Below are 23924 nucleotides of genomic sequence, written 5' to 3'. Positions count from 1 at the left end.
AAACTCTATGGCCAAACTGTGGCTCTCCAGATGTCCATGGACTACAATGCCCATGAGCCCCTACCAGCATGTCCTGGCAGGGCTTCAAGGGCATTGTAGTCCATGGACATCTGGAGAGCCACAGTTTGGCCACCTCTGCTCTATGGCATTATTCCCATCTGAGGTCCCTCCCCTCCCCAAACCACGCCTCCCCCAGGCTCTGCCCCCAAATTTCCAGGAAGTTCCCCCAAACGAAGTTTCACCTTATCATAAATCGTGGCATTGCGAGCAGCGGTTGCCACCCACACTTCCTTGAAGAATTTGTCACAGACTGGGTCCTGGAGGTCGCTGGGATCCGTTGCGCTTCCCAGGACAACTCTGAGAAAGGGGGAGAGGCAAAGAACAATGAGAGGAAATCATAGAATCATAGAGTTGGAAGGGGCCAGACAGGCCATAGAATCATAGAATCATAGAGTTGGAAGGGGCCAGACAGGCCATCTAGTCCAACCCCCTGCTCAACGCAGGATCAGCCCTAAGCATCAGCTGGAGAGCTTGCAGGACGATTCTCAGGAATGTGAAAAACAAATCTGAGCATCACGAAGACGTTCCAGAGTGTTTTTCCCTTGACGGAATCCAACTAAAGGTTGAGATTAATTACCAGCCCAAGGCTTGGCTACTCCATTTCAGCACTTCCTTTTCTCCAATAAAATGTCACGAATTCATTATTTCTGTGAGGCTGTCTAAGGGGCACAGGCTTCCCAGAGACTGCAGTGTGTGGAGGATTTAATTTATTTTGTTGCCGCTACACTCTAGCTTATCTGGTCAGTTTGATAGCAGCTGTACTTCAGAGCGATGGCTAATTGTATGTCATACTCTCCGGCTGCGGTGGCATTCATTTTAGGGGGGATTTTTAAAAGGAAGAAAAAAAGTGTTTGAACAAGAAGATATACTGTTATTACAAAGAAATTTAAAACTAACAAAGATGGATTTTTAATTTGTTTCTGCTGCTGCAGCAGCAGAAGAACAAACTTACTGCAAAGTTTCATGTTGAAAATAGGGAATTAGGTCATCCATTTACGCAGATGGCTCAGGCTATCCTGATCTTGTCAGGCTAGGAAGCTAAGCAGGGTCGGCCCTGGTTTGTAGAAGACGAGTTGGGTTTTTATACCCCGCTTTTTCACTACCCAATGAGGAAAGGCTGAGGGACTTGGAGAAGAGGAGGTTGAGAGGGGACAGGATGGCTCTCTTAAGTCTTTGAGAGGTTGTTACGTAGAGGAGGGCAGGGAAAAGTTCATGTTGGCAGAAGAGGACAGGGCCCAGAGTAATGAGTTTAAACTACGTGTTGAATGACATCGGCTAGATATCAGGGAGGAAAAAATCACACAGTAGTTCAGCTGTGGAATTGGCTGCGTAAGGAGGTGGTGAGCTCCCCCTCACTGGGAGCCTTTAAGGAGCTTATCCTGGATACCTCTCCTGGATGATTTAGGCTGATCCTGCATTGTGCAGGGGGTTGGACTAGATGGCCTGTATAGCCTCTTTCAATTCTATGATTCTAAGGTGGTAGAAGGGATTTAATCTGTCAATTCCCACATGGTTTCATCAACTGCCCCAGTGCTGTTATAGCCCTGGCAATTGAAAAAAGCCAGGCTGTTTCTCACTGCCTGACTTTTTCCCTTAAGGGCATAATAACAACATTAGGAAGACATGTTGAAGAGGGGCCCAACTTATTTATTGCAGCTTTACGGACAAATAGCAATGCGTTCAAATTACAGGGAAGGAGGTTCCACTTAAATATTAGAAAGCATTTTCTCCCAGTGAGGGCTGTTCATAGATGGAATATGCCTGTGGGGACCACAGCACTGCCCGAAGCCTTTCCTGGTCCCTGCCAAGTGCTTTTAGAAGCAGGGATAAGTGGGGCTTTTTGCACAGCAGGGCTTCTGATTGGTTGTGAAGATTGAAATGCATCCAGTGAAACACAGCTTCTGCCTGAAATGCTGAAGAGGTGCTATTAGAGTCATATATAACCTTCCTCCCTGACATTTTGTGGTTGGCTCCTCCTCCTGTGGCAGCCATTTTGTGATTGTGCCCACTGCCCTGTGACAGGATTCCAAAGTTGAACACAGGCTCAAAAAAGATGGTTGACCTGGCAAGAGACGATGTGAAAGACCTCTCCCTGAGACTCTGGAGCAGGGGTAGTCAAACTGAGAATGCTGGCAGGGGCTCATGGGAACTGTAGTCCATTGACATCTGGAGGGCCGCAGTTTGACTACCCCTGCTCTGGAGGGTCACTGTGAGTCTGAGTAGACAATATTAACTGTGATGGCCCATCACTTTGATTCAGAATAAGGCAGCTTCTTGTGTGTCCACACTAGATTTTTACAAACACACATGGTTTTTCTTTACAATGTTAAAGGGGGAAAAATAACATGTATGAAGTAGCCCGGAAATATCGCTTCCAGTTCCCACAGAAGTGCCCTCAGCACCTGATAAATTCAGAGATAAAATCCCTGCCTAATTGTCACCATTTTCTCTGCAGAATATTCTGCCAGCCTTAACCCTCCCCTCTCCTTCCTCTTTTCTTTTGGTTTTTAAAAAAGCATCCAGGTGGAACAGAGGGAAAGGGTTTTCTTTTCTTTCCATGAGAAAATAGCTGCACTCTGGAGCAGATGGATTCTCTGACTGAACAAATCCCCATTGAAACAAAAGACAACACCAACCCCGATCAATGAATGAGGGTGGCCCTTAAGTGCTTCCAGCAAAGTGGCATTTGTTCTGTTCCTACTGCAAAAGGAGGTCAAGCTTATATATATATATATATATAGTTTAGAACTGTGGAGAGTAAAGAAGGAGGGTAAAGAAGTCTAGTAAAGCCTCTTTGCAAAAGCAACACCTGGGGATTAAATCTAGGCCTTGTGGCATCATGTTGCAGAACAGGCCATCTCTTATTTTGGTATGCTATGTCTGGCTGGCTAGATATTCACCATGGAGTCAATCCCTGTTGGTTTCCCTCCATTTGCTACTATATTTGGGTCCCCCTCCTTCCTCTAAGGAATTCAGGGTGATAGGCACCGTTGTCCTCTATTTTGCTATCGTAACATTTTTTTGGCCAATTCCGCACAGCTGCCAGCAGTGCGTTGTTGCAGAACTGCATGCTTCACAGCAATCTGTGTCCACATGGGGGAGACAGTTCAATGGGACACCTAGTGCCCCACTGAAATTTATTCCCCCAGGAAACAAAGCAACAGTGGATTAGTTCCCATCCGAGTCCCTATCATGCTCTCCATTAAATTGAAAGATCGAAAGAAGACTCATACAAGGTCCCTAGACGCCAATACGAGAGGTCAAGCAGTTTAGATGGAAAAGGTCTTAGAGACAACTTGGCCCACAGACTACCATGTTCCTTGGAAAATGGTACAATATTACAGATGCATAATATAATGCAGCTGGAAGCCAAAATCCAGGGTATATATTTCCCCATGAAGAATAAGGAGAATGACCCAGCATATTCCTAAATTAATTGTGAATTGTCGGTGATAATAAACAACGGGTCTGGTTAGTGAGCTGGAAACGGCCTGGGGAAATCTGGGTTCAGGACCCTGCTTGGTTCTAAACCTCAACCCACAGTGCTCTTTTGAAGTTAAAACAGGATGACCGCTTTGGTCCTTGAATGAAGGGTTGGGACCCAAATGTGATTGTTAAATAGCCAGAGAGATCAGTTCAGTGCTTTAAGACATCTTGTGAAACATTTATTGGAGCCACATTTGTGTCCTTTGAACACAGTCATTTTCACCCATAGTACCTGAAGCACTGCAGGCGGAGAGACTGAGCAAATTTCCCAGCTTTGTAATCCTGCCCGTCCATCACGGAAGCCACTGTATTCGTATCTTGTACGATGACGGCCATTTCACTGTCTCGTTTCCCCAGCATGCTGCGGTCATTGATGTTAGCAGAGCCTGTTAAAAAGGAGGAACACGGAAACATTGTAAATAGTCTGGATAAGTCAGCTCCTTACGATGGCTCAAAGGACCGTGGTGATTCAGGCACAAACCTGACTGCCCTGCACAGTAGACCTACGGCAGCCAAGATTCAAGGATGTTATAAGCAGTGATTTTCTTTAGAAGAAGTATTCCAAAAGGTGTCACAGGAATAAATTAATCTACCACTGTGAAACGTGCAGAAAGTTGCCTAATTTCTACGCTTTATTCCAATGACATCGCTTGGGTATTTTGATTTGGGTATTTTGACTTCAAAGTTATATCCAAGGGGTTCGTGGAATAAATGCCAGGACTAACGAGCAAATAGAACAGCTCTTTATTGGTGACTTCAGCATGAGTACAAGTTGTAGCAGGCAACAACAAGACTGAGAAACCACCCAGTAACCCCAACATATATACAGACAGTAGACAATAGGGCAGAGTCTGCACTTACTTTGTTTATTCCATTGTCAATTTTGTTGAATTCAGATCGATTTGAACTCGGGTCTTCCTCCCCCCCCCATTGAAACAGAAAAGTGGTTAGGGTAGTTCAGAAGGGGAGGGGAGAGCCAAGCACAGCCCCCTCACTGGCAGTCTTCAAGCAAAGGTTGGATACACACTTCTATGATTCCATGAATCCACCTCCTGGCTTGCTGGAATATTCCTCCAAACGTCACCTTATTTGTAATTTGTGAGCAAGAAACAGCAAGTATGTTTGTGGGCTATTCTTTCTCTCAATGCTACGGACCAGAGATTTGATGTTCTTTGTTTTTGAATTCCAAGGAGAGACTTTTTTTCAGGATCCTGAGTATTTCACTTTGTCTCACAACTACTGGTATGACTGTAACCATGCACATGATTGGGCAGCTCCCAACCTCAAGTGACAAATCTCCCCTTTGCTGCTGCTGCTATTTTATTTATTTTATTTATTTATCATACTTCTATACCGCCCTCCCCGGAGGCTCATATAATAATAATAATAATAATAATAATAATAATAATAATAATAATAATAATAATAATAATAATAATAATAATATTTAATTTTTAGACCGCCATTCTCCAACTAGGTCTCAGCGTGGTTTACAACATAAAACAGTTAAAAACGCAATAAAATCCCCATAAAACCCCCAAATTACATCATACAACATATAAGCAGCAGTGGTCATAATTCTAATCACAATTACCCAGCTTCCCCCATGCTCAGCTAGCGGTGGTCAAGAGCAGGCCGCACTACCCCGGCTGACTTGTGAAAACTATGGGGCTGATCAATATTAATGCCTTGTGAGCATTATCCATTTCCTTCTCATTAGGGAAACGACTGAAGCTGGTAAAGGCTGACCGTTGTTAAGGCGAAGATTTGTTAAGATGGCCTTTCCATCAAAGGCACCTCCTAGGATACAGAGACAAAAATCCATAAAAAACAGCCAATATCACAGTGGAGACAATGGCTGGAGGGGAGGGATACCTCATGCTTCATAAACTTCAGCACGTGACAGAAGGTGATGCAATTCATAACCCCCGAATTAGGGGAGAACATAGAGCTTAATATCTGTGCTTCTCCAAGCTGCTCCTCCAGAATGCCGTAATGGCACAGGAGGCACTGAATAAGAACCAACAGGGAGGCTGTGGACAGGGACACAGCCAAAAAAAGTGGCATAGTTAGGACTAGGTATCACCAGAGTTTCCAATGATTCTTATAGTTGGTAGCTAAACTCTATGGCTCAAGGCAGCAGTAGGCAATAGAAGCAAGACAATTCTAGCAATCCTAGGAGACACAAGGGCCAGGGGAGGCCTCGGCTAAGGTGACAGGGTCAGTTTGTTTCGATTATGATTATGATTATGATGATTATTAATTGTATTTATAGCCCACTGCTCTCAGAAACCGGCTTGTGGCGGGTTACACAAACAAGCCATCCATACAATATGATACAATAAAATCCCTTTAGAAACCCCATTAAAGCTCCACTTCCTAGAATACAACAATACAAAAGTTCCACAGATGGCAACCATAGTCTCACTTATGAAGGCAGCATGGGGGGGGGGAGGACCAAGATGTTCGGCGCCAATAGGGAAAGGGGATCCAACTCACCTGCTCTAGCACTGGCCTCGGCCATAAACCTGGTGGAAGAAGTCCATTTTGCAGGCCCTCCGGAAGGCAGAAAGCTCTGTGAGAGCCTCCAGCTCCTCTGGGAGCTCATTCCACCAGGTAGGGGCCAGGACTGAAAAGGCTCTAGTCCTGGTCAAGGCTAGTCCTGGTCAAGGTGAGCATCCCTAGGGCCGGGAACGGTCAACAAGCTGGTACCTGCAGAGCGCAAGGCCCTGCAAGGTACATAGGGCACCAGCCAGTCCCTCAGGTCTGTGGGTCCCAGACCGTGAATAGCCTTAAAGATCAACACCAAAACCTTGAACCTGATCCAGGCCACAACCAACAACCAATGCAGCTGCCTCAACACGGGCTGGATATGGGCCTTCCAAGATGTTCCTGTAAGGCCGCATTTTGCACCAGCTGTAATTTCCAGGTCAGGGTCAAGGGTAGGCCTGCATAGAGTGAGTTACAGAAATCAATTCTGGAGGTGACTGTTGCATGGATCACCATGGCTAGATATTCAGGTGAAAGGTAGGGTGCTAGTAGCCGAGCCTGGCAAAGATGAAAATTGCCTGACCTTCTTGACCTGAGTCTCCATAGGTAGCAAGGCATCCAAGGTCACCCCCAAATTCCTGGCTTGCGACATAGTTGCGTCCCTGCCAGGAGGGGCAAACACACTGCCTGATCAGATTTCAGAAATATCAATGTTTTACTCTCAGTGAATTATGAGTACACTAGCAAGAAAGCCCATTAAAAGCAGGAATACAATGGGCCCTAGGACCCAGGGGACACTGGGAGGTGCAGATCTGCGTGTGTGTGTGTCTCCCTCTCGCTGCGTGTGTGCCTCACAGCAGAAGGCATAGCAGGTAATTAGGAGGGAAGGAGCTGCACCCTGATTGGCCCTATTCCAACTTGGACAGCCGTTCCACCCCCAAGGCTGTTTCACAAATATATAGAGGAACCATGGATAAGTATATGTATGGCATCAGGTGGCGGTGAATGAAGAATGATAAAAGTTTATTTTTAGGAAACATATCCCACCTTTCCTCATGACTCAAGCCAGTTTACAAACCGTAACTAAAAGCATCATAATACCTTAAACTGGGCCCTGAGAAATTATGCCTGGGCCCTGTTTACAGTGTTGGGTTCTTAGACCGAATTGCTGCCCTCAACACTCTCCTGGCCCCTCCTAAGGGGAAAGAACTCCCTTAAATGTAAACAAATCTGTGACCATCTCCTGGGAGCAGAGACTGAGTTAAATCTGCTCTTTGCAACCTCGGGGAGGAGAGAGGAACAGGAAGATAGATGGCTTATTATCGACAAATGTTTCCACCCAAATCCCTTGGAAAAGACGCTAGAGTACACATGTCAGCACGAAGCATCCAAATTTCACAGCACGTTCTGTTCTTTGAGGAGCAGATGACAAGTCGCCTTAGTTTCAAGCCAGATGGGCTTGGTTCCCTGAAGAAGGGCCTTCATTGCAAGAGACAAATGGAAACTTCTCTGTCAATCCGTTTCAGCATTTTCCGTTTCCCTGCTATGGAAAATTGTGTCAATCACAGAAACATAGAGTTGGAAGGGGCCACATAGGCCATCTAGTCCAACCCCCTGCTCAACACAGGATCAGCCCAGAGCATCCTAAAGCATCCAAGAAAAGTGTGTATCCAACCTTTGCTTGAAGTCTACCAGTGAGGGGGAGCTCACCACCTCCTTGGACAGCCTATTCCACTGCTGAACTACTCTGACTGTGAAAACTTTTTTCCTGATATCTAGCCTATATCGTTGTACATAACTACATAATCAAACTACATAGTCAACTACATAATCAAACTATGGTGGTCCCAATTAAGTTAAAGGCGCCCCTTTTCTTTTTCCTGCCATGCATTTAGCACAAGTAGCAGTTCAACAGGTGGCCAAACTGGACTTGGGAACAACCATGGAGAAAATCAGACCTATCGGCTGTGAGTCTAGCTTAGCCTGCATGTCCATTGGCTAAGACCCATGCCCTACCACCATCAGCACAAGAAATAATGCAGCAGGCCCATATATGAGCCTAGAATCAAACATCCATCAGGATCAGTAATTGAGATTCTAGTGTAGAACTTCCAGAAAATCAGAAGAGGATTCCAATTCAGAAGAGGGCTTTTTTAAAAAGTGACTTCCCATGCTATAAACAGCTCCCAGATGGATGGAACAGTCATACAAATGTAGCCAAGGCCAGCTATATCTTGACAATATTATTAATCCTTCGGATTAATGCAGCACCTTCAAGTGTATATGGCATATCACAGACAATATTTCAGTAATAATCTGGAGGAGGAGAGGCCAGGTTAAGCGCTACATGGTTTGTGGGTGGGTGTCACAGTTCAATCCTAAGAAGAATTATTACATTCCAAATCAGCTGAAGTCAATGGGCTGAGAAGGATATAACTCTTCTTGGGATTGCACTTAAGGGGAGTAGGAAGAATGGTTTGGAAAAGAGTGTGAGGGGAGGGAAAACAAATTGTTGCAAGAGATAGTCCTAAAAAGCCATTGGTTTCCAATGTACTCATTTCTTTGGATGCTTTTAGCCAACCACTGAAAATGTAGTTTTTCTATGACCAGCACCCTTGAGGGGGATGCTTTCTTAGAACAGTGAATAAATATGCCTTTCCCTCCAAGTCCAGTCACACCTGAAAGACTCCTATACAGAGTGGTTACCCATAAAGCAGGAGGTGGATTTATTTATTTACTTATTTATAATGAGATTTATATTATCACCGCTCCCAAGACTGGCTCGCGGCGGTTTACAATATCTTTAAACAGCCCCGTGGCGCGGAGCGCCACGGACTGAATAAAGCAGTAAGGGCACTGTGGGAGGAGTTAGGGCGGGCCCTGTCCGGGATAAAAACTCGGAGCGAAGCGGCTCCTGATTGGCCCCTCCAAGTGTCCATTCCGGCCCAAGCAGGCAATGGGGAGCCGCGCAAAGCGCGGCTTCCCATTGACTGCTTCAGCCACACAGACAGTCACGGGTGAGCGGTTGGCCGCACAGCCTTCTCCCGGCCGGCGGAGCAGCCTCGCGGCGTCATAGACGGCCGGGAGAAGGCTTGGGAGAGCCTCGGGGGGGGGGGGCGCGGGGGGGCCTGGCCGCCTTCTCCCGGCCGGCGGGGCGGCTTCGCGGCGTCTACGACACAGCGAGGCCGCTCCGCCGGCCGGGAGAAGGCTTGGGACAGCCTCGGGGGGTGGGTGGCCACGAAGGAAAAAGGCTCCCCAGGCCCCGGGGAAGGCGCTCTGCGACTCTCAGAACCGCGGAGCGCCTTCCCCGGGGCCTGGGGAGCTTTTTTTCGCAACGGGGGGGGAAGGAAAAAGGCTCCCCAAGCCCAGGGAAAGGTGCTCCGCGGCTCGCAGAGCCACGGAGCGCCTTCCCCGGGGCCTGGGGAGCTTTTTTCCAAATCGGGGTGGGGGGAGAAAACAGCTCCCCAGGCCCCTGGAGAGGCCCCTGTGAATACTCCCCAGGCCCCTGTGAATACTGGACAGTGCAATCCTAAAAACACTTCCCTGAAAGTAAGCCCCACTGAATAGACCTGAGTAGCGTTCTGAGAGCCAGTTTGGTGTAGTGGTTAGGAATGCAGCCGGGTTCGATTCTGCGCTCCCCCACATGCAGCCAGCTGGGTGACTCTGGGCTCACCACAGCAGTGATAAAGCTGTTCTGACCGAGCAGTGATATCAGGGCTCTCTCAGCCTCACCAACCTCACAGGGTGTCTGTTGTGGGAAGAGGAAAGGGAAGGCCATTGTAAGCCACTTTGAGACTCCTTCTGGTAGAGAAAAGTGGCATATAAGAACCAACCCTTCTTCTTCAGTAATATCAGGGCTCTCACAGGGTGTCTATTGCAGGGAGAGGAAAGGGAAAGTGACTGTAAGCCACTTTGAGAGTCCTTTGGGTAGAGAAAAGTGGCATATAAGAACCAACTCTTCTTCTTCTTCTTCTTCTTCTTCTTCTTCTTCTTCTTCTTCTTCTTCTTCTTCTTCTTCTTGAGTAGACCTGATTATAATTATTCTCCAAAGCTCGTTACCAAAGCGAATATGAACCACAGCAGACACTCTGAGAAAAGCATCAATGTTTGTTATGTTCTGGGGAGTTCGCAAGCCACTTCTTAACCAATCTTTCTTGCACTCGTTAGTGTTGACCTCTGGTTGCATAAATCTTTGGTCCTTCTTCTGTTTGAATCATAGAATCATAGAGTTGGAAGGGGCCACACAGGCCATCTAGTCCAACCCCCTGCTCAACGCAGGATCAGCCCTAACCATCCTAAAGCATCCAAGAAAAGTGTGTATCCAACCTTTGCTTGAAGACTGCCAGTGAGGGGGAGCTCACCACCTTCTTAGGCAGCCTATTCCACTGCTGAACTACTCTGACTGTGAAAAACTTTTTCCTGATATCTAGCCTATATCGTTGTACTTGAAGTTTAAACCCATTACTGCGTGTCCTCTCCTCTGCAGCCAGCAGAAACAACATCCTGCCCTCCTCCAAGTGACAACCTTTCAAATACTTAAAGAGGGCTATCATGTCCCCTCTCAACCTCCTTTTCTCCAGGCTGAACATTCCCAAGTCCCTCAACCTATCTTCATAGGGCTTGGTCCCTTGGCCCCAGATCATCCCCGTCGCTCTCTGCTCTGTACCCTTTCAATTTTATCTACGTCCTTCTTGAAGTGAGGCCTCCAGAACTGCACACAGTGCTCCAGGTAGTTTGTAGTTTTGATGCTGACTGCAGTTGACAGCGACACAATTACGCCACTTTCAGCACAGAAATTAACACCAGATGAGCACTGGAGGAGCCCTCCTCCCATTTGCCAGTGTCAGGAGCACATCATGATGGGGGAGTAACTGGCCTAACTCCCGAAAGCTGAGGACACACCCATCTATGCAACTCTTCCACAAGTATTATTTAAACAGCAACACATAGCGGGCAGCTTTTACACTGCCAGCCTAAGGGGACGGACTGGCAGAACCCTGCAGAGAGGTTTTAATTGAGATCCTTATTAATTAATTTGCCAGATTCCATACTCACCAATGATGACTGTGTTGTCATCCACAATCATGAGCTTGCTGTGAACGTAGATCAGTTCCGTGACCAGCTTCCCTTCTAGCTCAGCATGGGTTCGCAGCCCGCAGAACGAAATGTAATTAATCCACTGGTCTCCGACTGAAGGATGCCGTAGGGGGGAAATGCGGGTGACAAAGAAGGGGGAAGTAGAGGCTTAGGAGGTTTAGAAGTAGCAGCACAAATATGTTGCTCAGAGATGATCCTAGTACAGCAGTTGGGGCCCATAGTCCTCCCACTCAAAGAGCCTAAAGTAGCGATCCCCAACCTGTGGGCCGCGGACCACATGTGGTCCTTCGACTAATTGGAGATGGACCGCGAAGGACGCCTTTCCCCCCCCCCGGCCCTTTACTTCATCCCCCCCCCCCGGCCCTTTACACCACACTTCGGTTGTCATTGTCTCCCATCACACCCAGATGGGACTATCTCATTGCAGAGAAACAAGCTCAGGGTTCCCATTGATTTGTCATTGTCATGAGTTAACATTTCCATGAAAATAAAATGTCCCTTATGTTCATTGTTGTGGCGTGTCTGTATCTTATTTTGAAGGGATGTTTAAACATTACCATAGCGACCAGAGAGCGTTAGGGCAGTGGTTGAAAGTAGAGGAGTAAACTACCCCCCCTACTGGGCCACAGTAAAAGGCGTTGAGTGGTCCCCGGCATTGAGTGGTCCCCGTTGATAAAAAAGTTGGGGACCACTGGCCTAAAGCACCCGCAACCCAACTTCTGCTTTCCCTCCTTAGGGGCACGCCATGCAAAGCTCAATGCCCATGCGGGCCACGTGCTCCTGGGCAGCTTCCTGCTCTGGGGCCAAGGGGGGGGAGGGCTCCACCACCACATCTTGCCTCCCAATGAACTCATCTCCTGTGCTGGCATGGCCAAGGAGCCTCCTTCATTTGTGCTGCTGCCCGCCCCCTCTTCCACTCCCCTGCTTTTGAACGGCCACCTCTTCCCACCAGCCGATCCCTCCCAACTGCCTAATATGGAGGCCACCAGCACACGCTTCCACACTACCTCCCACCGACACTAAAGCCCGCCTGTAAGCCACAACAAGGCTCTCTTGCTCTGCCACCTGCTGACTGACGCAACCCTGGCTCTCCCTCCCCCCTCCCCAGGCCTGCACTCGCCCCTTCTGCCCTCCGCTGTGCCTCCTGCCCTCTTGGCCCCTCCTGTGCATCTACTCCACACCTGCCACTTTGACTCCTACCTAGATTGGGGGGAAAGGTCACACTTTTGGCCACACACATTCCAAATGATGAAACATCACTGCCACTACCACTTCTGAATGGCTGAACAAGTGCATGGTATAAAAGGTGTTTATTTGTGATTGGATACTGTTTACTTTTGCCTTGGAGCCATCACAAAAGCACATGCAAAAGTAAGTAATAAACAGAAGTTGTTGAGATTCCCCATATTCTATCAGAGGCAGAATTTCAACTACTCTCCATCCCATCTGCAGCACTGACCCATATAATGGCAGGCGATGGAACCTGCTCACAACCGGGGGGGAAACAGAAATGGAAAAATGGGGAGAAAATAATTTCCCCGAAAACTGCAGCCTTGTCAGACTGCCAGATGTTGTTTTGCCAGTTTATTTTCTTTATTTTGAAGATCTCCTTGACATAACTGAGGCCTCCTGTGTTCCTGGTTATACAATCTGGTAATTAAACTTAACGAATGTATGCTTTATAGTGCATCAATCAGAGTTTAGTGTCCTCGAGGCCCAGCAGTGAGTGGCACACGAGGAGCAAAGCAAAATACTTACTCTCTGCTTTCAGCTGTCCCAGGATCGAATTATCTCCCCTGCACATGGTCCTAGAAGAATTAAGGCCCACAATTATAAACCCGCAAACAGAAGAAGCATGTGAATGGACATGCAAGGAGGGTGCCAACTGAAAACCATCAGAAACGTTCATATATAAAATCTCTTAGCCTTCCTCTCCCCACAACAGACACCCTGTGAGGTAGGTAGGGCTGAGAGAGCTCTGAAAGAACTGTGATTAGCCCAAGGTCATCCAGGTTGAGGCCAACAAGAGAGACATCCCCAAAAGCTGATCCCATTGTGAGGCAACACTGACACCCAATGTCTCTAATCTAAGCATCTCTTAACTATTAACTGTTACTTTTTGGCTCTGGTTGATGTTGACTGTTTATTACTATGTTTTTCCTTTCAAACTGTTGCAAATATTTCAATGTATCTTCTTGTTCCCACAGTTCCATGTACACCACCCTGAGACGTCATAGTGAGGGGTGGTTTATAAATTGAATGAATGAATGAATAACATAATTAAATGTGGAGAAGGAGTGGGGAATCAAACCCAGTTCTCCATATTAGAGGTCTACTGCTCTTAGCTTTTACACCAAACTGGCCCTGGTTCTTAACCACTACATTATTCTCCACCAGGATGTTTTAGTGATTGGTTTGCAATGGTCACTTAACAGACACCAGTGACCTCTTTTAGACTTCTTTTTAAAAATGTATGCCAATAAAGATACTCTGACTCTTCTCTTTTAAAACCCAAATTCTGTTTTTAAATTGCAGCTCTGGATTGGAAAATAAGAATTACCTATATTTTACTAAGGCAACATATGAGCTTTGAACATGCCTGTTATAACATGTCCTGTGAAAGGAAGGGACCAAGGAGATTTCAGCCTCATCTACCTCTCAAAGTTGTTGTGAAGAATGGAATGCCCCATATGATATCTGGGGCTCCTTAAGAGGATGGATGGATGCCAGATGCAAATAGTCTGGGTTGCTCTTCTATATAATTGTCACTGTGCAGATTTTGCATAGGAATCATTCCTACAACACCCTTGCACATTGAGGATGTTGCTTGTGGGGGCCAACCTATAGCCAAAATCATGATGCACATATCAGCAATCATAAACAACACAGAGAAGGAAAAGGCCCTTTCAGGAATTTGTATCAGTTTCTTTCTTTCTTTTTTAGAGCCAGCTTGGTGTAGTGGTTAGGAGTGCGGACTTCTAATCTGGTAAACTGGGTTTGATTCCCCCACATACAGCCAGCTGGGTGACTTTGGGCTCGCCACAGCACTGATGAAGCTGTTCTGAGCAGTAATATCAGGGCTCTCTCAGCCTCACCTCCCTCCCAGGGTGTCTGATGTGGGGAGAGGAAAGGGAAGGTGACTGTAAGCCGCTTTTAGACTCCTTTGAGTTGAGAAAAGCAGCCTATAAGAACGAACTCTTCTTATTCTTCTTTAAAATAATCATTATTTGTTTATTTATCGCATTTGTATACCACCCTCCCCTGACGCTCAGGGTGGTTTTAACAAGCTTTTGTATTTTTGCATCCTATAAAGGAGAGACACTCCTCAGAAAACTGGAAAGCAGAAGGAAAAACACGAATCAAATGGGCCCTGTGAGATTTTCTTGGCTTGGCACAACACAAAACTTTGTGCACCCTCTGCTGGCTACGTGGAAGCAGTCTCTAGTCAAATCTTTCCGGACTTGAACTGGGAGGCCTGTGCAATATGTGGGGGGAAGGGGGTGGGGGAGGTACACACCTGTGTGTCAAAACTCTTTAAAATATTTTAACAACTGTTTTACAATGGTCACTTGACAGATACCACTGATCTCTTTAAGACTTCTGTTTTTTAAATCCAATTTTTTTTTGTAAATCCGCCTTTTTGCTGCTCTTGGCTGGAAAATACCTAGAGATTTGGGGAGTGGAGTATAAGCAGGGTGGAGAAGGACCCTGGCCGGATACGAATGTATGTATGCATGCATGTATGTATGTATGTATGTATGTATCCATCCGTCCATCTACCTACCTACCTACCATCTACCTACCTACCTACCCATCTATCCATGCATCTATCCATCCATTTACCTACCTACCTACCTACCTACCTACTTACCTACCTAAACCCACCCACCCATCCACCCATCTATAGGCTGCTCCTCTTCTCACAGTTTCAGGGTGGCTTACAAAATAAGTTTAAAACCCATACCTTAAATCTACCTGTAAACATTGCTCCTGCACTCCCTATGTGCCTGGAAATTAAAGATGGTGACAGTTTATCAACTCGTCTTGAAACGGAGGATGGTAGCGGGTCCAGCTGGGGCCCCAGTTTGATGGTGATGGTGCTCCTTGGCGCCCGGTGGGAGAGTGCCTTCGGAATTTAGGAAAACCCACGAGGGCTTTCTCTTCAGCTGGCAAATCATTCCACCAGGCTGGAAGGCCAATGCAACTCTCTGGGGGCGGGGATCGTCAGCAAGTTGGTATTTGCTGAGTGGTATGTCTCTGGAGGACATATTCAGAGAGCCGGTCCCTCAAGCACACTAGCCCCAGACTGCATAAAGCCTTAAAGGTTAGAACCATGCTATGGAATCCACCCCTTAAATTAGCCACTTTTTTCTAGGGGAACTGATCTTGGTCACCTGGAGACCAATTGTAACGGCAGGAGCTCTCCAGATGCCCCCTGGAGGTTGGCAAGCTTTATCCCCACACCCCATCTTGTTGATAACTTCTGCTTCCCCAGGTCTCCCCTGCATGCCCAAAATGCCTGACACGAAGGCGCATGAGACAGAGTAGTTACTGATGCTAAGCCTGCCAGAGACAGGCCAGCCACTGGACAGGAAGGAAAAGGCAGCTTAGGTTCCTATGGAAACCAAAGCAAATTAAAGGGAACCATGGCAATGTATAACAAATCTAGAAAGCAAAAATAAATTGCTGTAATGTTGTTATGTAGAATTGGGAAAAGCAAATATTAAATAATGTACACAAGGCGTGTCAAGGGCAATATATTAACAAATGTGTACCATTAGTAGAATCTCTATATATGGCAACATCAATCTTACAAAGGGCTTGCGTCTCTTTACAATATGAACCTGCTCCCAGCATGAGCAGCAAACAAAGAAAAAACAGTCCTTGGTAGAATTTTTTCCGACTTCTGAACCGTGCAGCCTTGGAAGTTCAGAGATGTAACACAGTCTTGAGACTTTGATGCTTCTTCCCTAGCACCCTTTGAAACAACTTTTGAAAGGCTGGATAATGAAGGCTGTGAATTTTTGAAATCTCATGAAAAAGAGTTATTCGAAACAGACAGTATAATATCTGGGAAGTCTATCGTCACATCTTGGGCTGTTTGCCATCAAAGGCTCTGCCCTTGACTTTTATCTGATGCTTTTACTGTTTTTAAGCATTTTAATTGCTCCTTTTTATTCTGCTTCTCTTGTTTTTATTAATATTGTTTATTAAACTTTTATTCTGACCTGTCTCGGGTGACTAAGGGTGGATAACATCATATTTAAAATCCCAATAAAATATATAGTTCACTCTAAAATCTAATTTATTTTAAAATTCCAGAATAAATTATCCTTAATGTTTACTCACAAAATCTTACTCTAGGATTTAGGGGTGGCGGGGGTGGTGGTGTACTTCCTCCAGTGGTCAATCAGCCGATGGATATTTGTATGGTTTGTGTTTTAGCTTTTCAAAAGCCTTGTTTTTAAGGTAATGAGCACTGTTTTAATGAAGAGACAGCTAAGAAGAAGAGTCAGTTCTTATATGCTGCTTTTCTCTGCCTGAAGGTGTCTCAAAATGGCTTACAGTCTCCTTCCCTTTCCTCTCCCCACAACAGACACTCTGTGAGGCGAGTGAGGCCTGATATTACTGCTGGGTCAGAACATCCTTATCAGTGCTGCAGACGAGCCCAAGGTCACCCATCTGGCTGCATGTCGGGGAGGAGCGGGGAATCAAACCTGGCTCACCAGATTAGAAGTCCGCACTCCTAACCAATACACCAATCTGGCTCTCAAATCTTTTCAAAATAAACTCGTATTGTTGTCTATTGCATATTTGTTGCCTATTGCGTACATTCTGTGGAGCTCACACATTCCTGAAAATGAAAGAATCTGAGCAGTTTAGATCATGCCAGATACCTGTAGTTGAAGTGCATGATTGCCTGAAGAGCATTTCCTCCTCCAGTAGAAATGTCACCTTCAAATCCCGGCAGCAGGGGTATCACTATGTAAACTCGGTACCTCTTGTTTTCCCTAAAATAAAATTGTAAAGCAGGTTACCCAATGGTTAATGCTGCCAAAGTTAATTCTTTACAAACATCCACTTGTCATGTCTGTGCCTTTGGTGCTCCTGGACGCACCATTAGGGGGTGTTCAATGCCCATTCCGACCTTGGTTCCAGATCTGGTACATCTGGTACATCTGCATCTCTCCAGGAGAATCGCTCTCTCTATGCTCTCTCTCTGGAGAGCACTATGCTCTGTGGGGGGAAATCTATTGGTTGTTCCCGGCCCTAGAGAAGCGTGCCTAGCCTCAACCAGGGCCAGGGCTTTTTCGGTCCTGGCCCCCACCTGGTAGAATGAACTCCTGGGTGAGCTGCAGGCCCTGCAGGATTTGTCAGCTTTCCGCAGGGCCTGTAAAACGGAGCTCCTCCACCAGGTCTATGGTTGAGGCTGGGGTCTGCGAGGTAGAGCGTTGCCCCCCCGGGGGGTCTGAAGGATACATCACCTCCCCGCATTCTCTATCGCCTTGGTAGGTGGGAGTAGATTGTGATTGGCTGCCGCCATGTTATGTTATGATTTTTATTGGGGTTTTAATTGGGGTTCTTAAGACAACTGTCACCCGCCATGAGCCTACCAAGGGAGTGGGGGAAATAAATCTATTGTTGTTGTTGTTGTTGTTGTTGTTGTTGACTTAGGACTGCACCTCAGTTCTCGACCCAGGAACCTCAGCCCACCCTGCTTCTGCTGTGTTTCCCCTCATGGACTGAACCCCTTAGACTGGACTCTCTGGACTTTGCTTACGCCTGGTGACTTGGTCTTGGCTTCCTGGCCGAGGGAGTGCTTACTTGGTCCTGGTGTGTGGCCTGGCAGGGTAGCACACATTTGCGGACCAGGATCTTTCTTTATGTCCTGCCCTCTGAGGCCTCCAAAAAGCTGGTACAGAAAGTAGTGGGGATCTTGCAGGAAAAATGGCACAAGGCACTGCTGTGAAGAGGACAAATTTGGCCACATCAGGCTTCCTTCCACTACTGGAGTTTCTTTTGACTTCTAGAGACTTTAGTAAAAAGAGGAAAGGGTATGTGTGCCACTCAATCCCTCTTCACTGTATTTGGTTGACAGAGGTCCGGTAGCTTCCATTCCAAACTTGGTAGAGGTTCCCAGGGGCTGCTGGGGGAAGGGGAAGGAGGGGAATACCCACCTTTTGTTCATAGTTCACAGGTTACAATGAAGCATTTTTGTACAAAATCAGGGTCCAAAAATCAGCTCAGTTTATTCAGGTAGACACGTGGTTAAAAGTCTGTCTTAGTTTTAAAATTGTGTTTTAAAAAACAGGCTCTCCAAACTTTTCCCACAGGTCTGGCTAGTATTAAAGAAGCAACAGATTATGATCTGCAATAATAAAAATAACAACCTCACTCTGAGTTGACTTTCCATTATCTTAGTTGCCACAGTTCAATGAAACTGTTTCCAATCCGCAGGAAAAATGAGAGAATAAAGGTTATAATGAATAAACCATCTCAGAATCTCTAGGAGGGACAACAAATTGGTCTCATTTGTCTTCAACTGGCAAAAAGTATAAAGTATTTTATTCAGTGAAACACTAGTATGAAATAAAAAGGAGTCCGTTGGCTAAAACTAGCCATTTTTTGTTAGCCTTTAAGGTGCTACTAAACTGCTCTTCTATTTTGGTGCAACAGACTAAGATGGTTACTTTTCTGGGATTATTAAACTGGTTTACTGGAAATTTACTGTGTCTAGTAGATTTTGGGAACTACTATTATATTATGAACGGAGGGAGAATTTTGAAACTCCTTGAACAAGAATTCTCAAAATTTCTAGGAGGAATCCATGACAACTGATGCAAAGAAAACCAATATTACATTTTTAGGGTAAGATTCCCCTTAGCTTTCAATACCAGAATCTTTATGCCTCTCAGAATAGCCCAATAAATTCATCCACAGAACAAATAATGCAAATTGCCATTGATATCCCCTGATTTTTTTCCCTCTAATGCAGGTGTAGTCAACCTGTGGTCCTCCAGATGTTCATGGACTACAATTCCCATGAGCCCCTGCCAGCAAATGCTGGCAGGGGCCCATGGGAATTGTAGTCCATGAACATCTGGAGGACCACAGGTTGACTACCCCTGCTCTAATGCATATTTGTTTTTACTTTGGCTGACAATTGATTGTCATGCAGACCATCCCATTTCTGGTATAATTTTGAATAGTTCTGGTATACAAATGCACTTTGGCCTCTAATTTTGGTGTTTTTTTTTCAAGTTTTCAATTGTCCATTAACAAATTAGTCACACGCAAAAGCCTTTATTAGCGTGATATTAACAAATTGAAGTTCCCATGGAGTCTGATTTTCCAGGTACCCTTAAAATACTGAATTTTATGACTTTCATCTTGTAAGGCACAATTCTCACCAAAAATGAAGGGGCAGGAAATGACCACTAGGTGGCAAGTATCATAAGGCTGAGGCAAAGGCACCGATGTTAATATGACAGCTGCAGTGATTCTACCAGGCAGACGTATTGCTTCCTAGTAACTGTTCCTAAGATTCAGACCATATTAGCCACTCCCAAACAGAATACGTTATCTGCAGTAAATGCTGGGTCTCTACTTTGAATGGGAATGTGGCCGTCCTTAATTGAAAAGTTTGAAGTAACAGCAGCAATTACAAGTGCAATGCAAGTGTTTGCCTAAGTAAAATGAAGCCTGCGCTTTGATGGATGCCTGAAGTAGGAAATGCACCCTGATCCATATGCGGAAATATGCTTCCCTTCACAGATCAACCTTCTGGAATTCTGTTGTCCACCACTCTAGCCTGGTCAGGCATAGATGCCGCAATAAACTGGGTCCATATAAATAATATCCCAGAATCATAGAATCATAGAGTTGGAAGGGGCCATACAGGCCATCTAGTCCAACCCCCTGCTCAACGCAGGATCAGCCCTAACCATCCTAAAGCATCCAAGAAAAGTGTGTATCCAGCCTTTGCTTGAAGACTGCCAGTGAGGGGGAGCTCACCACCTCCTTAGGCAGCCTATTCCACTGCTACTCTGACTGTGAAATTTTTTTTCCTGATATCTAGCCTATATCTTTGCACTTGAAGTTTAAACCCACTACTGCGTGCCCATTACTCTGCAGCCAAGTCCTTGCATTAAAATGACTTATTTTCTATAATACGTAGCATAGGAAAGCAACTATTATTATTATTATTATCATCATTATCATCATCATCATCATCATCATCATCATCATCATCATCATCATCATCATCATCATCATCATCATCATCATCATCATTATTATTATTATTATTATTATTATTATTATTATTATTATTATTATTATTATATCTATACCACCGTCCCAGTGTAGCCCAGGGCAGTGTACATAGTGGGTTAAAATTAACAATAAATTAAGAACAGTATAAACAGTATAAACATGAGCAGTATAAAACAAAGTAAAAATGTAAGTAACAAATTAGCAGCATTCATTAACAGCAGCCTCCAGATATTCACTGCCCATAAGTCTCCAGACTAGTTGCCATTCGGCAGGGTGTTTTGTAGGGGAGGCCCACAGATGTTATTGAGTCATTGGCCCCAACCAAAAGCTTGGGGGAAGAGAAGAAGAAGAAGAGTTGGTTCTTATATGCCACTTTTCTCTACCCAAAGGAGTATCAAAACGGCTTCCAATCACCTTCCCTTTCCTCTCCCCACAACACCCTGTGAGGGAGGTGAGGCTGAGAGAGCCCTGATATTCCTGCTCAGTCAGAAGAGCTATATCAGTGCTGTGTGGCGAGCCCAAGGCCACCCAGCTGGCTGCATGTGGGGGAGCGCAGAATCAAACCCGACTTGCCAGATTAGAAGTCCGCACTCCTAACCACTACACCAAGCTGTCTCTCTACGCCACTACACCAGGAGCTCCGTCCTGCAGGCCCTGAAGAACTGTGCCAGCTCCGACAGCCTGTTTCTTTCTTTTCCGTAAAAGTAGTTATTTTTTCCTATGAATCACAGTGGAAATGAGTTTTAACCTAAGCACAATTATACGTGCAGATCCATTTTGCTTTAAATTAAAGATGTCATCTTCATAAGGCAGGACAAGTCACTGGAAAGCGATGAATATTAATTATTGAGACATGCCAGAAATAATTACATGAATAAATCAACTTATGAGCAATTTTACTTTCATTTTTTTTTAAAAAAAAACAACAACAACAACTCAACAGCTTGCTTAGGAAAACAGATTATCTGAAAATCTGCCCACGTAAAGGGAAGGTTTTAGCTTATTAATTATATATGTGTTACACTATCTAAAGAACCAAGAGGGGCACATTCTTTGCTGGAACACTCCATCAAATGCCTCCATTAAGGTTTAAATATTTATGCAAGAGCGAACTCTTCATCTCCACGAGACCCTGAAGATTAAACATTTCATATATAATATGATCTGATTCACTGACTCCTCCACACTGAAGCTAATCCTGAGAACTTGATCGTGAAGAGAATGTGCATTACGGCTGATATGCCCCAATCCATCTAGCAAGGGCTCCTGCTTGCTGGATCATGGCTCAGTGGTAGAGCGTCTGCTTGGCATGCAGAAGGCCCCAGGTTCAATCCCCGGCACCTCCAGTTTAAATGATGAGGCAGTAGGCAATGTGAACTATCTATGCCAGAGACCCTGGAAAGCTAATGCCAGACAATGCTGTGATAGACCAATGGCCTGACTCAGTGTAAGGTGACTTCATGCGGATCAAGTGACTGGGGGGACATGTTTGTGCAGAATGGATTGATCACATGGAACTGGCTCTTATGACGGGCAGCACTTAGCAAGAAGGGCCTTTCTCAGTAGGTCCTTCCTGAGGCCCTTGAAGCAATCTCCTCAGGTGAACCAAGTACAACTCTCTCTGGAACAAAGTCTGCTTTGCAATAACCTATTGAAACGTCCTTAATTTAAGCACATCCATCTATTTAATAAAGTTCCATCTCTCGAGAGTCAGGGATCTGACCTCTGAGGTAAAATGGTACGCCTCAGGCAGAAAGAGGGCACTTTATTTCTGTCAGCTGTGTCAGAAATTGTTTTCTATTACAAGGGATTAGGGTGAGACAACTTGAGAACTATTTAAAGTACTTGTTAGTTTGTTCGTTTCTTGAATTTTTTAGCCACTGCTCCTGGACCTGCCGGCTCGCGGAGGCTAACAACAATGGCTAAAACAATAAAAGATAAAATACAAGAAAAATACACCCTAACCCCACTCCCAATCCCAACCCTCATCAACTCAAACCAATCATATCCAGGTTGTTGTCCCAGTGGGCATTTGGTGGAGGGGCAAGATCTTCTGTCCACTCACCCTCAACCCAATTCTACCTGGCAAAAAGCTCCATTTTACAGACTCTGTGGAACTTTGACAGCTCCCTCAGGGCCCTCAGCTCTCTTGGGAGCTCATTGCACTAGGCAGGGGCAGGTCTGAAAAGGCCTCGGCCCTGGTTGAGGCCAGGTGAACATCCCGTGGGCCAGGGACACCCCCTTCCATCATATTTGGGTCACAGCCCTCTCACAGCAGATATCAGGGGCTGAAATGTCTCCATACAAAGCATGTCCAAAACATCCTGTGTCAGGATACAAAATAATCCACATGTGATTTACATGCTGTGGCTCCATCTTGTATTCCAATCCCTACCCATTTCCCATCTGTTATGTAATACACGCATGAATGACAGATCCAGAATTCTGGCTCTTTTCACTCCAGCATGACCCAGAAACCCATTTCAAGGGGAGTTCATGTTTACGTGCAGTTGAAGTTTTGAAAATGGATGGGTAGTTGGGGCTATACACGATACACTCCCCAGAGTCGTATAGGGGCAAGGAAACTGGCTGGCCATTGGCAGGATACCCTGAGAAAAGGCAAGATCAGTGCTCCCGGGACAAGGAAAGGGAGGCAAAGCTGATTTGGTCTGGGACTGGCGCTCCTGTGCCTTCCAAGATCCTTGGACCTCCCGCCATCTCTCTTGCTGCCAGTTTATGTAACTCACCTCTGTACCCTTCTCTCTTTCTCACTGCTTGCCAAAGCCCTTCTGGGCTCTCTGTAAATCCCAAGCAATTCCTGAACAGACTAAAGGATGCAAATATGTGTGCATTTGGATAATTCTAACTGCTGGTGTGGAGTTCCCATAATACAGAACTTCGATATTCCCCTCCCCCCTCCAAGATTGTGAGCTACAATGCATACACTGCCTTCCAGATAATCCAGATGCCGGCGGTGCTGCTATTGTAGCAGACGCCGTTCCTGTAAAAGCCTAGCAGTCAGTTGTCAGCTTCTGGCGCTGTCCTTCAGCTTGCCAAGTTTATGATATGCCCAATGATATGGTCATTCTGGGGCTGGCCATCCCTTTCCCTTTCGTGCCGTCTGCCCTCAATGCCAGATCACAACAGGGCCTGTACTCAACACCAGACCTTCAGCTTTTCACCTTTCAGCTATGCTTCATAGTCCTTCTTTCTTTAAACTAGCCCAGGGCGGTGATAAATGGGGTTCCCATGGGTTCGTGCATTCAGCGGGGCCATCAGACAGAGAAAGGTGGGTTGGGAAATACTTTTCATTAAAAAAAAATGTGTGTTCTGAACAGAATGAAGAATGGCTGAAATAATGTTGCTAGCAAACAGCCAGTTCTATTTGTTCTACAAATGTGTATATACTATATATATTGCCCACCCTGAAAATCTGCACAGTACAACTCAGAATTCCGCAACCTGATTCTGCATAGAGGTGGTGCAATCTTGGATGGTACCATTATGACTGGAAG

The 23924-nt window shown here is 45.7% G+C and overlaps 1 protein-coding gene across 3 annotated transcripts in view; it reads right to left on the bottom strand.

Moving 5' to 3' along the window:
• Nucleotides 1–23924, bottom strand: part of PLD1 (phospholipase D1) — a 144529-nt gene that overhangs the window by 6360 nt on the left and 114245 nt on the right. For all 3 annotated transcript variants that reach the window (XM_077348405.1, XM_077348403.1, XM_077348402.1), the window contains 5 exons: nt 17031–17144; nt 12892–12941; nt 11092–11226; nt 3779–3932; nt 243–357 (listed from right to left, as the gene is read on the bottom strand). In XM_077348405.1, coding sequence (XP_077204520.1) covers nt 243–357; nt 3779–3932; nt 11092–11226; nt 12892–12941; nt 17031–17144 — 568 coding nt within the window. The remainder of the gene's footprint in view (nt 1–242; nt 358–3778; nt 3933–11091; nt 11227–12891; nt 12942–17030; nt 17145–23924) is intronic.

The sequence above is a fragment of the Paroedura picta genome, chromosome 8 (assembly GCF_049243985.1).
Source record: "Paroedura picta isolate Pp20150507F chromosome 8, Ppicta_v3.0, whole genome shotgun sequence".
Lineage (NCBI taxonomy): Eukaryota > Metazoa > Chordata > Lepidosauria > Squamata > Gekkonidae > Paroedura > Paroedura picta.
Note: the sequence above shows the minus strand (reverse complement) of the source record. Positions and strands in the feature narration are given on the sequence as shown.